Source organism: Grampus griseus, assembly GCF_964374135.1.
Source record: "Grampus griseus genome assembly, chromosome: 19".
NCBI lineage: Eukaryota > Metazoa > Chordata > Mammalia > Artiodactyla > Delphinidae > Grampus > Grampus griseus.
The window spans coordinates 11,755,777-11,772,125 of NC_139013.1; the positions used below are offsets into that span (position 1 = coordinate 11,755,777).

Here is a 16,349-nt window from a genome sequence, read left to right on the forward strand (position 1 = left end):
CCCGGGTCGGCGCGTGCGCACTAGGTACGCAGTCTGTAAGCAAGCCCGCGCTTCTGGGCAGAAGCGACAATCCCGGCTGCACGTGGGCTCCGGGGCGATGGAGGGAGTGATGCAGACTGAGACTAAGATCCGCGCTGAGTCTGGAATAGAGTCCGGCCCTCGGGGTCCCGGTTGTAGCCTCCGGAACTTTGCCTGCGAACAGAATTTGTTGTCCCGGCCTGATGGCTCGGCCTCTTTCCTGCAAGGTAGGAACTCACCCAGGTCGTATTCGTTTTAGGGCGCGGTTACAGTGTACTGTGTTAGCTGGTAAATATTCCTCCTGGACTGGTGCATTTCTTGCCGGGGTGGATACTACTGCATACATACACCTCTCCCTCCAGACTAGCCGGGAGAAGGTATTTCCACTTTGGTAAGTACTCAGAATGAGGGAGGGGCAGACTTCCTCTTAAGAACGAATACTCCAGAATAGGGGAAATCTCCTTACCCGGGTGTCTCCCTTGACTAGGTTCCTCCCCCGCCTCCCACACACGCACCCTGCGTCCATACATCCCGGGGTGAGGCAAACCCCTTTGTTCGCATAAATACCCAGTAGACTGGCAGATCACCACTAGCGGTTTAATAACTCCCTGGACCCGTGGCAGATCTTCTACCGAAGTAGATACTTATCAGATCGAGGGTGATGTCCCCAGCCCCACCCCCACCCATTGGGTAAATATCCCTTTGATTGGGATACACAACTCTTTCTATATCCCTAAGATTGGGGCAGGTCTTACCTATTAGGTAAATATCCCCTTCCCCTAGCTAAATAATTCTCAGACTAGACTCACCTCCCTGACCCCGGGAAATATTCCTCTGGAGACAGGCCTAAGGATCACCCCCATAAATGCTTCAGGCCCTGCCTTAGGGCATTACCTCAGACCCAGGTACAGAACCTGCTTTCATTCATTCCTTCATTGAACACACGTATTTTTGCTAGCACTGAGAATACATGGATAAAAAATTTTTTAAAATCCCTGCCCTAATGGAGTTTACGTTCTAGTCAAAGAGACAGACAAAAGATAACTAAGTAAAATATATAGTAAAATGTGGTGGAGAAAAATATAGTAGGGAAGAGGATTAGGGTGTGCCAGAAAGGGTTGCAGTCTTAATTAGGATGGTAAGGAAAGGCCTCACTGAGATGGTACCTTCTGAATAAAAACCTAAAGGTAAGGGAGCAAACCCTAAAGAGATCAAGAGGAAAACTTACCAAGCATTGGGAACCTCTGAGGCCAAAACTTGCTTGGTGAGGAATAGTCAGGGAACAAGTGTGGCTGCAGCAGAGACAGGAGGCGGGAGGGAGGTAAGGAGGCCTGCCCGTCATGTAAGGCCTAGTGATTGAGAATGCAGCCATGTGACATGATCTGAATATATGTTAACAGAATCTCTCTGGCTGCACTGTTGAGGTTAGAGGGGGAAAGGGGGAGGTAAGGGTGGCTCAGACCAGAGTGGAAGCAGTGCAGGGGGTGAGATTCTGAAGGGAAAACTGACAGATTTTGCAGATGGTTTGGTTTGGGGATATGAAAAAAAGGAGTCAGGGATAACGCAAAAGTTTTTTTCCCAGATCAGCTGTGCTAGGAGAAGATGAGTTCAGTTTGGAACATTAAATTTACAATGCATAGTAGACATCCCCGTGGCAGTGTGGACTGGGCAGCAGTACATACAAGTCTGGAATTTGGAATCCTTCGGCTATAAATAGTATTTCAAGCTACCGATTGGTAAATGGTATTTCAAGCTACCGATTGGATGGGATCACCAAGAAAATTAGTATAGATGGAGAAGAGAAGCAGTCCCAGGACTAAGCCCTGGGTCTTCTAGCTTGTGCAGAGCTAGGAAAAGACACTGAGAAGGAGAAGATAGTAAGGTAGGAGGAAAACCAAGAGAGGGCGGTGACCTGGAGCCCAGAGAAGAACGTGTTTGAGCTGTAAGGGCCAACCAGCTGCATCAGTCCTACTGAGAGGCTGCATCACGTGAGGATGGGCTAGACCTGTGGGTTGACAACTTGGACGTATGTCATTGGTGGCGCAGTCAAGAGCTGTTCTGGTGGAGGGATGGGGTCTAGGAGGAAAAGAAGGAGTCAGTGAGTGGAGACCGCTCTTCAGGAGCTTTGCTGTAAGAGGACCAGATACATGGGGCAGGAGTTAGATGGATGTGGGGTCCAGAGGGGAGGGACTCTTGTGCTCACTGGAGTAACAGGAAGGAAGGCCCCAGTGTGGCTCTTGTTCTGCTTGGATAATTTCCCCCTTCGGGTGCATTCTCCTGGAGCCGGGTGCATTCTCCTGGAGCCGGGAGAATCCCCTCCATTGTGTGGCAGCTCCTCCCCGCCAACCCCAGGGAAAAAAAGGCCTCTACCGGAGACCTCCCCAGGGCTTAGCTCTCTTGCTCAATGCAGATGCCTGGAGTTTCTTAGCGCTGAAGAAATACTGAGCCCCTTTTGTGTTCTAAAACCCCAAAGCCCAGGACCCTGGAGCAGGGTCCTTTGCAGACCTTCAAAAGTGTGTCCTACATGCTTCTGGCCTCAGAATCTCTGATGAGGTTAAAAATGCAAAGCCCCAGAACCTACCCACTCCCAACTAAGGCTGGCCTTCTCCATTTTTGAATTAATTGCTGTGGTGAGTCTGATTGCAGCCCAGTGTTTTGAAGCTTTGCTGGAGCTCCGTTTCTTCCCACTGCAGGTTGCAGGCCCAGCTACACAGTAGAATGGCCTGTGGAGCTGGTGCCTGAGCCCCAACCCCCAGCAATGGAATTAGGCTCTCTGGGGGAGGGACCTGGGCATCAGTATCTTTTAAAGCTACACAGTGAGTCCGTTGTGCAGCCAGGGTTGAGAACCACTGCGTCATTCGTGGTTATTTTTAACTGCAATAGAGTAGAAGATATCAGAGTATATCAAAGCAATAACGGTAAGAGTTGTTTTGTGAGGCTTTTGTTCCATTTACATGCACACAGATTTGGGTGAGTTTTAGGTCCTGCTCTAAAACGTATTTCTTATTGGGAGTTAGGGTCAGGAAAGTTTGCAAGCTGCTGCTGAGGTCCAGTCTCCTCATTCTGCAGATGGTGAAACTAAGGCCCAGAGAAGTGAGCAAAATCGGCTGAGGTTACAGAGCCTGGAGGAAATAAGCAGGCGTCAGGCCCCACCCCCAGATATTTATCTCTTTCTCAGGTGTCCCGACTGCCGCACAGTTTGGGGATGTGAGCCTGAGGGAAGAGAGCTGGGCTAAGGGAAGCTTTGGATGGAGAAGTTGGGACCAGCAGCAGTAAGAGGGAGAAAGTTTAGCTCTCAGGAAGAACTTCCCATTAAAGTTTCTAGTAATAGCTGAAGTCTTTTGGGCACTCAGCACTTACAGGCACAGTCGTAAGTGGTTTTCTTTTTATCTCATGTAACCCTCGCAGCTGTGAGGGAGGTACTGTAGTTATCCCCATTTTACAGATGAGGAAGTGGAGGCAGAGAAATGAAGCAAGTGCTCAAAGAATCACTGCCAACAAATGGTGAGCCACGGTGAGGGTGATGTGGGCAACCCTGGCCACCTGGCTCAGGGCCCACAATGTTAAGTGCCAGGCGTTGGGCCCCAGAGGCAGGGAAGAGTTGGGTGAGGCCTCCCATGCTGTCTCCCCAGGCGATACCTCCGTCCTGGCAGGCGTGTATGGGCCAGCAGAGGTGAAAGTCAGCAAAGAGATCTTCAACAAGGCCACACTGGAGGTGACCCTGAGGCCGAAGATCGGTCTGCCTGGTAATTGGGCCTCTCACCCCATGTCTGCCTCACTGCTGTTCCTGGTCTCCACTCCCCCCCTCCCTCTCATCACCCCTCAGCTATTTCTTTCCTTTTTTTTTTTTTTTTTTTTGGATATTTATTTATTTTGGCTGTGCCGGGTCTTAGTTGCGTCATACAGGCTCTTAGTTGCGGCATGCATGCAGGATCTAGTTCCCCAACCAGGGATCGAACCTGGGCCCCCTGCTTTGGGTGTGCGGAATCTTACCCACTGGACCACCAGGGAAGTCCCCTGCCCTCAGCTATTTCTGTCTCTTTCTCCAACTCTCTGCTTCTGAGTCCCTGTTTCTGTCACTTTTCTCTCTTTCTCCCTGTCTCTCTCCATCTTCACTTTCCCCTCCTCTTTCCTGGCTCCATCTCTCCTCCTTTCCATTAACCTGTTTTTCCACTCTTTTACTCTGTCCCCCTCACTCCCCAGGGCTGGGCCCACTGGGATGGGAGTGGACAGCAGCACTGGACATGGGAGCTCAGAGGTTCTCTTCTCCGGGAGGCTCCTTTGGTGGGTGCTGGAAGTGGCAGGGGTCTGGTGGGTGGCAGTCAGGCCCTGCCTCCTTCCCACTGGGACTCCTCTGTTATCCATTCAGGGTCTTCCAGCAGCCCGGACTGGGACTGCAGGCCCTTTTCCAGAGGGCTTGGGTGGGGCATATGGAGGAAGGTGAGCCAGATGGAAGGGAAGAGCCTGACAACCCCACCCCACCCCTGATTTCCCCAGGCGTAGCGGAGAAGAGCCGGGAGCGGCTGATCAGAAACACGTGTGAAGCGGTGGTGCTGGGAGCTCTGCACCCCCGCACCTCCATAACCGTGGTGCTGCAGGTCGTCAGCGATGCTGGCTCTGTATCCTTTCCTCTAGGCCACCTCCTCCAGGAAGTCCTCCAGAATCCAAAGCCTGTGCCAGTGACCTCAACTCTGACCCTGAGCTTGGATTTGAGGCTCAACACCGGGGGAGCCCTGAGCAGGTAGAACCTTAGGTTCAGCAGCTCAGCCTTGAAAGATCGCTGTGGTTTGGGTAGAGGTAGAGAAAGGTAGAGGCCAAGGACCAGAAACAGGCATTTCTAGATGGCTTTGCAGGTGCATGGCCCTGCGTTGGGCAGACACTTCACAGATGAGGGAAAAGGAGGACTGTTGCGAACCCATTTCACAGAGGGGAGGCAATGGAGGGTCAGTGGCAGAGGTGGGACTGATTGATTGTGAAACTGGGCCCTGGAGAGGAAAGACTTGAGGAAACTGAGGTGGGGCCACCTGTCTGACTCAGGCCTGTGCTCACCTTGCACTATGCCAGGGCCACACCTCTCCCCTGGACTGTGGGCTCCCTGAGGACACCGACCCCTCCCTCTGTCACCCTGCCCATCTATCGCCTGGTAGCACTGCATGCTCTAGATACCCCAGCTCCAGGCCTGGCTCTGCCACTGCCTACTTGTGTGATCTTGGAAGGCTTCTGCCCTCCGTTTCCCTGAAGGTGCATATCTGTTGAATATCATCATGATCCCTGATTGAGGCTCAGAGGGAATACATAACTTGCTCAAGGTCACACAGCTTAGAGGTGGCAAATTCAGGTCTGGAACCCAAGGATACGTGATCCCAGAACTACTCTGCCTTTCTGTGATCAATTAGTGATGTCTGCTACAGGCACTGGCAGGGTGAATGGAGGCATGGATATGTTCTGCTGACCAGCCCTCCAGTAGAAACTCTTAACCTGGGAATTCCCTGGCGGTCCAGTGGTTAGGACTCTGCTCTCTCACTGCTGAGGGCCTGGGTTTAATCCCTGATTGGGGAACTAAGATCCCACAAGCTTCACAGTGCGGCCAAAAAAAAGGAAGAAAAAAAAGAAACTCTTAACCACTGCCTGTGGCACTCAGCTCCTGGCCTGTTGCCTGAATGCCGCCTGCATGGCACTGGTGGACGCAGGTGTGCCCATGCGGGCCCTCTTCTGTGGGGTCACCTGTGCTCTGGACTCTGATGGGACCCTCCTGCTGGACCCCACAGCCAAGCAAGAAAAGGTAGGTATGAAGGGCAGGGTGGTGAAAGGCCTTGGGCAGACACTCTTCCTCTCCTCCTCTAGGCCTCACTTCTCCAAAACAGTTGGCTTGTCACCTCAGTCTCAGCTGGCAAACTCTGCCCTGTTCATCTGGGAAAGTGCTAGAAACCCAACTCTAACCTGCTGAAGCAAAAAAGGAACTGATTTTAAGAGGTTCAAAAACAAAAGCAAAGGAGGAAAGAGTTTTTTTTTTCTTCATTGGCTCAAGGTCACAGTGTGTTAGGGTTCTGGTTATTCCCAGTTATCTGCTCAGGACTGTAACAGTCACATCCAGTCGGGAAAGCAGAAACCCCTGGGGGGATTTCAGACAGAATTTAATGCAAGGAACTAGTTATAACCGTATTGGAAGAGCTGAAGGAGCAAAAGGGAAGAAGAAAGGACACCCAGAGATTAGAAGCCGGACGCCAGCTCCTGCTCTGTACTGGTGGAGGCACTGATGCAGTCAGATCTAGATGCACAGAGATGGGCTGGCTTTGCCCTGGCTGCTGAAGTCCAGAACCCACCCCATCTCCATGCCTCCTGTGGCAGGTGATATACCCCAAACTCCTGCTGCAGTGAGGACCAAGGTGCTCTCTCCTCCCTCCCAGTCTCCCACCAGATTGCTGGTAGAACCTAACTGGCAGGGGAATCTGGGAAGTACAGTTTGCTGGCTTCCAGCCCCAGGGGTACAGAGCACTGCAGGGAGATGGGAGGCACCGGGGAATGACCTGCACTGTGGCTGCTGCCCCTGTGGCGCAGGATACTGTGCTCTGAACCCCCTGTCAGAACCATGTGGTGGAATTTGGCATGGGTAGTGATTACTCAAGGAAGCAGGGAAGGGGTGGTATGTAGCCCAAAAAGAAAAAAAATACACTTGATACGTGAGGGAAAAGCAAGCCTCCTCTTTGGGACCAGCTAAGATTGTGTCTGAGGAGAGAGTCCCAGGTCCCCCACCTTGTACCCCTCATCCCTAGGAGGCCCGGGCAGTCCTGACCTTTGCACTTGACAGCGTGGAACGGAAGCTGCTGATGTCCACCACTAAGGGGCTCTACTCTGATGCTGAGGTACCAGTGTGCAATTGGGGGTGAATGCCAGATCCTTCCCACCCACCTGACACGAGGTCCTGTCCCAATCCTAGGAAGCTTGAGGAGGGCCTCGTCCTTGCATCCCTTCTGTAAACAGGCGTTTTCAAACTTTGTAGCCATAGAAACCTTTGTGGGAATTTTAAAGGGAAGACCAATTTATGAGAAGAGAGGGGCACAGATTGAAATCAAGAGATGGGGGCGCCTTGAAGCCTCCCAGCTTCCAGCTCAGAGCTGTGCACCTTGGAACTCGGGGTGTCTGAAAAACAGAGTTTGGCACCTGTTGGGCCAAATGGTCTCCGAGAATATTTCCCACCTGGCCCTCCTGTGAATCCAGGTATACAAGGCAGTAAAGATTTGGGGTCTCAGGTTCCATGCTTTTAAGACTATTTGGAGTCACAGGGCCTGTGGCTCTAAAATTCCAATCTGGCCCCGGAGCTCAACAAGGTTGGGGTCACGTCCAGGGGTCAGGATGCCTGATGCCTTTGGTCTGAGGGCCTGGAGCTGCTGGAACCTGACCCCTGAGGCCTCTTCCCCTTGAAGGAGCCCATGAGGTGGGGAAGAAGGAAATGCACTGAGAGTAAATCCCGCTCCACCTGCCTCCCCTTGGGGGGCGGGGCTCCCGGTGAACTGGGAGGTGGGGCCTGTCAGGCCGTGTGGGTGCAGGCCTGGGCCCGCAGCACTAAGCCCCTCTCCCTTCCCAGCTCCAGCAGTGCCTGGCTGCAGCCCAGGCTGCCTCCCAGCACGTCTTCCGCTTCTACCGGGAATCTCTGCAGAGGCGTTACTCGAAGAGCTGAGGCACGCTGGGGCAAGCTGCCCCTCCCACCACCTCCAGCATCAAATAAACTGGTAGCCCAGCCCTGCTGAGAAAGTGGCTATAGCCAGCCCCTGGGCCCGGGGGGCACAGACTCCACCCCACCCCAGGAAAACACTAGTAGGATGGTGCGTTTATTGACTGACTCGACTCATTCTAACAGCCCGGTGAAGTGGGACTGCTGTTAGAGTGTGCAGGCCTCAGCAGTGAATGAGGCCCACGTCCCAGGTTCGAGGAGCAGTGATGTGATGGACAAATAAAATTGGTGTTTTTTGGATGGTGGATGCTATTTAAGAACAAACAGGGAAGACGGGTTTAGGTGAGTCGGGGGAGGGCAGATTTAATACATCAGTCGGGGACACCTCCGTGGAGAGGGGAACATCTGAGGGAAGCCCAGGAAGAGGCCAGGGACGAACTCGGGGACTCGTGGACATGCGGGGGGAGGACCCCCTGGCAGAGACGGGCAGAGGTTCAAGGACCAGCAAGGTGGCCAGTGTGGCTGGAGCAGAGGACTAAGGAGAGCAAGGAGACGGTCAGGGAGGCAGTGGCCTTCGTGGGCCTCGGAGGGGAATCTGGCTCTGAATGTTGCTTTTACCCACACGACAACCCTGTGAGGTGTGGCTGTTGTTACAGTCTGTTTTAAGGTAAGGAAACAAGGGACTTCCCTGGTTGCGCAGTGGTTACAGATCCGCCTGCCAACGCAGGGGACACGGGTTCGAGCCCTGGTCCGGGAAGATCCCACATGCCAAGGAGCACTTAAGCCCGTGCACCACAACTACTGAACCTGTGCTCTAGAGCCCTCGAGCCACAACTACTGAGCCCACGTGCCCCAGCTGCTGAGCCCACGTGCCTAGAGCCCGTGCTCCACAAGAGTAGCCCCCACTCGCCGCAACTAGAGAGAGCCTGCGTGTAGTAATGAAGACCCAACGCAGCCAAAAAAATAAATAAAATTCAAGAAAGAGGGCTTCCCTGGTGGCGCAGTGGTTGGGGGTCTGCCTGCCGATGCAGGGGGCGCGGGTTCATGCCCCGGTCCGGGAGGATCCTGCGTGCTGAGCAACTAGGCCCGTGAGCCATGGCTGCTGAGCCTGCGTATCGGGAGCCTGTGCTCCGCGGTGGGGGAGGCCACAGCAGTGAGAGGCCCGCATACCACAAAAAAAAAAAAAAAAAAAAGAATAAGGTAAGGGAACAAGCTCAGAAGCCAGTTATCCACCAGAGGTCACCAGCTAGTTAAGTGGTGGAGCACGGGCCCCACTCAAGAGTCCAGACCCAGGGACTTCCCTGGCCGTCCAGCAGTTAAGATTCCACGCGTACACTGCAGGGCGCACGGCTTCGATCCCTAGTTGGGGATCCCGCGTGCCACTTGGTGCGGCCAAAAAAAAAGGTCCAGACCCAGAGCCCTCACTGTGCAGACAAACACTGGAGGTGCCAGCGCATTCTGGACCTCGGGTCCCTGTCTGTGAAAGGAAGTGGCCAAGGCCTCTTGGTTCTCTCTCAGGGGTGATAGCACCCCCTGAGGGGCTTTTGGAAATGGGTGTATTTTCAGTTCTGATTTGACTGATCCCCACCCTCCCATTCAGGGGTCAGGAGCCAAGATCACGCTAGCATCCAGCAAGGCATAACGTCCCCACAGGTGGGCCACGTGGCTGCCAGGTCCTGTGTGCCACTGACGTGTAGGGTTTTATGACACATCTGGGGGCCCTGTGCTGCACACTTCACATGCTTAAACTGGCCCACACGGTGCCCACAATTGCCCCTTTGAGCAGGTGTCATTTTCATCCCCAGTAAACAAGAAGGAAATGCATAAATATCTTTACCTTGAAGTTACACTCCGTGAAGACACGCAGGAGAGTACAAACGGAATAGTGTTTTCTTCTAAGAAGTACGATTAAATGGCATTAAGTGGAATGAAAAAAACTAAACCCCTCTCACTTTATTACTTGGTAATATCAGGCTCCGTTTAATGTACCTCTGATAAGCTCAGAACAGGGCTGTTTTGCCTGCCAGAGTGCCAGCACTTTGAGGCCTGAAGGCCCCATCCCTCCCAATCTCAGGCTATGTGATGGGGCTGCCTCCTAGCCCGGGTGGGCCACTGAGAGGGTGCCTGGGAAAGAGGACCTTTGGGGTACCAGAGCTGCCTGCTCCATTCTCCTCCCCCACGAGGCGGAGCCTATGCAGTGAAGCCAAGAGATGGGGAGACCAGACTATTTTATCTGAGGCCCTCAATCCAGTTCTCCCTCAGCTTCCCTTTTGTTGTGTAAGGCAGTCTGAGTTGGATTTTGCCATTTGATGGCGAAGGAGCTCTGTGGGAGGCTGCTGTTTACACTGTATGACTCATTTAGTCTTCAGAACTGCTCCAGGTGTGGGAGAAATTAGTCCCATTTTGCAGATGAGGAAAAGTGAGGCTCAGAAGGTACGTGGGCAGAGGTTACACAGTGAACTTGGAGGAGGAAGGCCTTGGAACCTGGCTTTCTCTAATTCTCTACCTATCACCCACGTTGTGAAGAGAATATTCTGCAATTTGGAAGCCCGCCGAGCTTCCTCGGATTCCCTCTTCACTGGCTCTGAGGTGTCCGGAAGCACCCCGGGGGGCACCCTGTCACTCCGGCCCGTCCCTTCCGCCTTCCCACACAGACTGACACAGGTTTGGCGGCAGGAGTGTCTGGTGTTTAATCGCTGTTTGCGGCCTCCAGGAAGGGGGGTGCGGGGGAGGGGGAGAACCGACTCACTCCCCGTTTTTGGACGTTGCTGCCGCCGCAGCCGCCGCCGCCTCATCCACCTGGATTCTCCACTCCGACCGCGGACGCGCTGGGCGGCCGGCCCCTGGGTTCACAGTGGGGACCGCAGGGGCAACTAGGGCGGGTCCCGGGAGGCGAGGTAGGCGGCCAGGGTAACCAGGGCGGCCGCGTACGTGCACACGCCCAGCCCGACGGCCAGGACCCCCAGCAGGAAGGCGCGGCGGGAGGCGGCCCCTGCCCCCTGGACGTCCCCCTTGGCCCAAGCCTTGTTGGTCTGTGGAGGCGTTGGGCAGCGGTGACTCAGGTATCCCCTCATCCCACCCTGCTTCCCGCAGCCCGACCCCTCCCCCACCCAACACACCCACGTATTCATTCATATGTTCCAAAAACATAGGGAGCAGCTACTGTGGGTCAGGCACAGTTGGGCACTGGGGATACTGGGTGATTAATGAAAATATGCATATATTACTATATGCCACAGTTCTAACTCGCTGAGCCTCACAATGACCCTGAGGCAGGAATTATTTGTTCCCATTTTACAGATGAGGAAAATGAGGCACCAGGAGTTTAAGTGGCTTGCCCACAACCTTACCAGAGGGTGGCAGGCCTAGGATTGGAGCTCAGGTTCTTAACCACCACTCTGGGCTGCCCTCTGTGAAAAATGCCTCATTTTACCCCTGAATGTTTCTATGTAAATCCTTTCTCCATCACTTTTTTTTTCCCCCCCAAGCAGGCCTCCTCTTTTTTTCTTTTCTTTCGAATGCATTTTTCTCTTCTCTATCCAACCCCCTCCCAGCTCCACCCACAGACTGACCTTCTGGGCCAGGCAGAAGGCGGCAATGCCCACGGGCCAGAAACAGCACAGCATGGAGAAGAGAGCCAAGCCAAGGTGGTCGTGGGGTAGGAGTGGGGAGAGAAGGCCGCCCCCATCCCAGTCCGAGTCACTGTCACTGGATGACACATCCTATGGGCAGGAGACAGCCTAAGTGGTCATCTCCACCCATCCTCCTTGCCCCACTGCTCCACTCCCCGTGCCCCCAAAGACACCAAGAGAGAAAAATGTTCCAAGAGGTAGGCCCTTCACTTGCCCACATCCTGGATCCCTCTGACGGGAAGCTCTGGACCCTGTCTCCAGAGAAAAGCCTCACCCACACTCAAAAGCTCTGAGTTCAGTTTCAAGCTCACAGGTCCACTCATGGATACTACAGCCGCTTATAAGCTCTGAGTTAAAAACCGCTGAAGTGGAGACAGAAACCAATGGTGACTGGAACCTGCAAAAAGATGGCGATTAGGGGAGCCAGCTCTGGTGGCCTAAATTACTAGGACAAACCTGCCTGCTGAAACTACAGGTTCTAGGTTAAAAATATATATTTTTAAATCTTGCATCAAATAGCTCACAAGACTTTAAGGAGTTACTGTAAAGCCAAAACTGAACTGAAAATCAAGGTTAATTTAACAGAGAGGTCAAATGAACAGAGAAGGCCCCTTCCGCCCTGCAGGCATTTACCAATCCCATTTACCAATCCCTGAATGAAAAATTAACCTTTCGTTCAGACCTTGAACTAGATTAAAAATGATCTTTCACTGGTAGTACCCCCAGACAGCTGACAAAAGCAAACCAAATCCTCTCCTGAGGAAGGTACTTTCATTCTAGGCCTCAAAACAATTTTTCAAATACAGTGACCAGCGTGCAAAGATAACCAGGCAGACAGGAACCATGGAGGAGAGCTAGGTAATAAGGCCCTCGAGGTCTTCAACTAATGGGATTCTTTGACACAAACCATGTCAAAGTGAAGCTTACTGCCACAGTGGGGCAGACCGTGTTTCCCAAGATGGCCACACCCATCTCTCCCCTCCCACATGCTCTTCTTACTGTGTGACTGATAATCTCATCAGGGGTGAGGTCTATGTCCACTTTCCTTGAGTCTGGGAAGGCTATGATTCATTTGTAATTGATAGAATGTGGTGGAAGTAATGCAACGCGACTTGCAAGCATAAGTCAGAAAAGGTGAGGCAGCTTCTGCTTTGCTGAAACACTCCTGCCGGAGGCTGGAGGCACATAAGGAGTCTTGGCTGCCCTGAAGGCGCTGTGCTGTAAGCCCAAACCAGCCCACGTGGGGAGACTCCTGCAGAAGCCCTGAGACTACATTAAGAGAGAGTTTAGTCAACCAGACCCCAGCTGCTTCAGACCCTGACTGTTCCAGCTCTAGCCACTGGCTGACCGCAACCTCATGAAAGACCCTGAGGCAGAACCACCCAAGTCCTTCCCAAGTTCCCAACCCATGGAAACCATGAGCCATGATAATGATTGTTGTTGTTTTAAGCTACTAAGCTTTGGGGTGACTTCTTATGTGGCAATAGCAACTGGAAAACCATGTTTAGCAGATAAAAGACAAGCTTGACAAAATGCACAAGGAATAAGAAATTATAAAAAATGGCATTAATTGGAAAAGAGAGAGAGAGAGAGACCAGGGCAAACAGAGGCACAGAGATGCATTGGCTTTGGAAAGACATGTACTGATAGAGAACAGGGGGGTCAGAAATCAGAGGGAAGACAAACAGACACAAAGGGAACAAAGATGAGAGATGAATCTGGAGAGAAAAAGGTAAAGAAGCCAGGGGGGATGGAGAACAGGAAAAACCACACCTGGAAACCCAGGAAGGCCAAACGCAGTTGCGAAGTGAGACTCCAGGCCAGCAGCTGGCAGCTGGAGTTGGCCAGCAGCCTGCCGGATGTTGGCCACAGCTGGATTCACCTCCAGCCCCCTCCCCCAGCTCCCACTAAGGAGCCTACCTTAGTGGTCCTGCTCCTACCTCAAGGTCGGGGAGCCCTGGCTCCCCCAGTACAGCACTCACAGAAGGAAGAGATGGTGGCAGGAACTGCCAACCCCTCAGTGATTCTGCAAAGGCTGTCTCTCGAAAGGGAGGCCCTGGCTCAGGCTCGCCAGGCTTCTGGACAGGGGGCTCACCGCCTACACCCACCAGCAGAGGCTGTTGGAGATCTGGAAGACTGGGGTTGTCCATGGCTCGGGAGAGGCTCCCAGAAGGGCTTCCTGGGAGTAGGGGAAAGAAAAAGACAAGTTGTAGAAGTCTCACTTTTATCTTTCCCCTGAGTCCTGGCTTTGGAGAGACTCCAGGCAGAGACAAGGTAGCTGAACCATCCTCAGACCCATTTTACAGATAGTAAAACCGAGGCCCAGAGAGTAACAGAGGTTGGTCCAAGTTGTGAAGAGAACTCAGGACTCTGGACATTCAGTTCCAGGCTTCTCTCTCCTCAGGCAAAAACCACACACCTGTTGCACATTTATTCCAAACCATGCCTTACACACTTACTTGGCCCATGAACTACACACCCATCCTGGGTTGACACTCTCATCCCTCTCCCCCACACCCAACCCCAATGATGCTTAGTTCACACACCGCCTGTGCCCCCAAGCCTGCACACTCTCAATACCTGCCACACATACCCATCCAGGCAAGCCCAGTCCCCACCTCCACCTGTGCACATTCACATCCCAAGGGACTGTTTGCCTACTTGCCCCAAACAACACGAGCTCCCAACGGTCTTACTCACTCACCCTAAATAACTCCTTGCACATTCATCCTAATCCCCCCAGCATCAGATTCTCCCCAGAGGCACATATATGTACAGGCTTCCCACACATGCAGCCTGGACACTCTCCCCCGTCCGCATCACTTCCCTTGCACATCTGCCCAAACACCCGGGGCCACACACCCCTCTCTTTCTCCACCCACATCCATGGCCCACACTCACCCGCTCCGCTGGCACCTCCTGTTTTACCACAATCCACCTTTGCACACTTCCCCCATAACACCACCAACCCACCACACAACTCAACCACGGAGACTATTCTCGCCCTCACAGTCCCCCTGCGGGGGTCCCCAAGTCTCCCGCCCTCAGTCCAAACCTGGCTTGAGCCGATTTCCTGGCCAAGGTTTTGCCTCCCTGTCCCCAGCGCCAGGACCCGGGAGAAGAGCGGTGCCCCCCCAGCTGCGCCTCTCACAGCCCACGGCTATAGGCCGGGACCTCCTGGGCTCTCCGCACCGACACCCTCCCCGATCCTGCCGCTCAGGGTGGGGGAACTCAGTGAGTCCCGCGCTCCTAGGGGTCTGGGCCTCGGGGTACGGGGTCTGAGAGCTCCGCTGCGCGCCCCTCTCAGCGCCCCGGGCCCGCGGCGCGCAGGGGCGGGGCGGTGGGCTCCCGGGCTCCGCCCTCAGAGGAGGCCGCGGTGAGCGGGCGGGCGCGGGGGGGGGGGGGGGGAATGGGGCCTTGAAGGCCGACGTCAGCGCCAGGCGCTGGTCTTTGCCATCCCGGGTGCGGAGGAGCAGGCGGAGGTCTCCGAGGTCAGCGGGCCCTGACATCCCGAACCCAGACCCAAACGCTGCAGGACGGAGGACGGGGCGCCCCGATTCTCCAGAGCCTTCCTGGCTTGGCCCTGCTTCCACCCCACTGCCCTCCCCCGTCCCCAACAGTAAAAACAGCAACCCCGGCTAACTGTGGGCACGGTTCTTAGTGCTTTACATGTACACGTACACGTTTATTCCCGAGAACGACCTAAGAGGCACTATCATTGATTGTCTTGTCGTGCCCAGGACGAAACGGGCACAGAGAGTTAGAACTTGCCTAAAAGCGTGCCGCCGGGTCACTGAGTGCAGCCTACGTCCGGCGCGGGGGTTAGATACCCTAAGTTCATCAACGCACGGACTCCTCTCAGTAGCTCTATTTCTATCCCTATTAGGCAGTTAAGGAAACTGAGGCTCAGAGATGTGTGCTCACTTGGCCAAGGTAAACGACTGGTACTAGGACCGACCCGCAGATTGTAACCCAGGGCTGTATTTCTTGCCGGCCCCAGTGGAGGGGAGAAAGCAGAGGCAGAAGGTGCGACGGGGGCTTCCAGGGAAAGGGGCGGTGCTGGGAGTGGGCCTAGGATGGCGTGCTGCTTAGCAGGTGGTACAGGTGGTGGTTATGAGTCAGTGTTTGGACCCACACAGACCTGAGTTCCTTTACAGGCTCTTCAAAGCACTCGCTGTGTGACCTCTGGAAAATGGCATCACCTCTCTGAACTCCAATTTCTTCATCTGTGAAATAGCGTAAATACCCCCTGCCTCTTAGCTGTGATAACATATATAAAGCACTTAGATTAGGTGCCATAACAAATGTCCAACATTTGCCCCAAACTAGGCACTCTGAACGTGTTTGATGGTGTTTAGGAATATAATTGTTTACATCCGTCTTCATCAGTCTAATTAAGGAACTCTTCTCGCCCAGCAGTCCTCCACCTCCTTCAGGGAGGCCACCCAGCTTGCACTGGCTTCTCTTTCTCAGAAGCCCTCCATCTCACCAGTCCCAGACAGCCAAACTGGAGGATTCCCTTCCTGATGTGGGGCAGGCCAGCGTTCCCTCGCTCCAGGGCTCTGGGGCTCCGTGCCAAGAGTCCAGACGCTGAAGCTGGTACAGGCCCCACTCCTGGGGAGAACAGACGGTGTCTGGAAGTGACCTTGGCTCAGCCAGAGTTTCTGGCAGACAACAGGCAGGGAGACCCACAGGAGCATAGATGAGAAGGAGAGGGGGCAGAACTGTTTAATGGGGAGAGACACCCTTGTTACTCTGTATCTCCTTAACCTCGCTCTTATCACTATGAAACATATTACACATTTCTGCTGGTTTGAATCCTCCCACCAGTGCCAGCTCCAGCGTGGCTGGGATTTGATCTCTTTTGTTTACTGCTGTGCCTCAGGGCCTAGAACAGTGCCTGGCCCCAAGCAGGACTTTGATACATATTTGTAGGGTGAGGGCATGAATTCTCACCAGCCTCAGTTTTTTTACCAAATCCCTGAGCAATGTGGGTCCCTTCGACCCCCTAGGCCACCGTAGAGATT

General features: G+C 53.8%; 2 protein-coding genes across 2 annotated transcripts; one reads left to right on the forward strand and one right to left on the reverse strand.

Annotated features, from left to right (window-relative positions):
* The first annotated feature begins 44 nt into the window (after window positions 1–44).
* EXOSC5 (exosome component 5) lies at window positions 45–7,965 on the forward strand. The gene is made up of 6 exons (XM_082676622.1): window positions 45–245; window positions 3,651–3,764; window positions 4,516–4,637; window positions 5,660–5,800; window positions 6,792–6,881; window positions 7,604–7,965. Exons 1-6 carry the CDS (start codon window positions 98–100, stop codon window positions 7,694–7,696), a joined length of 708 nt encoding a protein of 235 aa, XP_082532748.1. The 5' UTR covers window positions 45–97; the 3' UTR covers window positions 7,697–7,965.
* Window positions 7,966–10,398: 2,433 nt separating this feature from the next.
* On the reverse strand, window positions 10,399–13,481 carry TMEM91 (transmembrane protein 91). Its single transcript, XM_082677887.1, has 3 exons — window positions 13,263–13,481; window positions 11,263–11,412; window positions 10,399–10,722 (listed from the first exon to the last, which is right to left on the reverse strand). Exons 1-3 carry the CDS (start codon window positions 13,470–13,472, stop codon window positions 10,564–10,566), a joined length of 519 nt encoding a protein of 172 aa, XP_082534013.1. The 5' UTR covers window positions 13,473–13,481; the 3' UTR covers window positions 10,399–10,563.
* Between the last annotated feature and the right edge of the window lie 2,868 nt (window positions 13,482–16,349).

Excerpts from the sequence above, each read along its gene's own strand:
- TMEM91 (XM_082677887.1), bottom strand. The coding sequence starts at position 13,472 with ATGGACAACCCCAGTCTTCCAGATCTCCAACAGCCTCTGCTGGTGGGT. Across the intron at positions 11,413-13,262 it reads CAGGGCTCCCCGACCTTGAG|GATGTGTCATCCAGTGACAG; the intron begins GTAGGAGCAGGA and ends TCCTGCCCATAG. Across the intron at positions 10,723-11,262 it reads CCTTCTGCCTGGCCCAGAAG|ACCAACAAGGCTTGGGCCAA; the intron begins GTCAGTCTGTGG and ends ACGCCTCCACAG.
- EXOSC5 (XM_082676622.1), top strand. The coding sequence starts at position 98 with ATGGAGGGAGTGATGCAGACTGAGACTAAGATCCGCGCTGAGTCTGGA. Across the intron at positions 246-3,650 it reads CTCGGCCTCTTTCCTGCAAG|GCGATACCTCCGTCCTGGCA; the intron begins GTAGGAACTCAC and ends CTGTCTCCCCAG. Across the intron at positions 6,882-7,603 it reads GGCTCTACTCTGATGCTGAG|CTCCAGCAGTGCCTGGCTGC; the intron begins GTACCAGTGTGC and ends CTCCCTTCCCAG.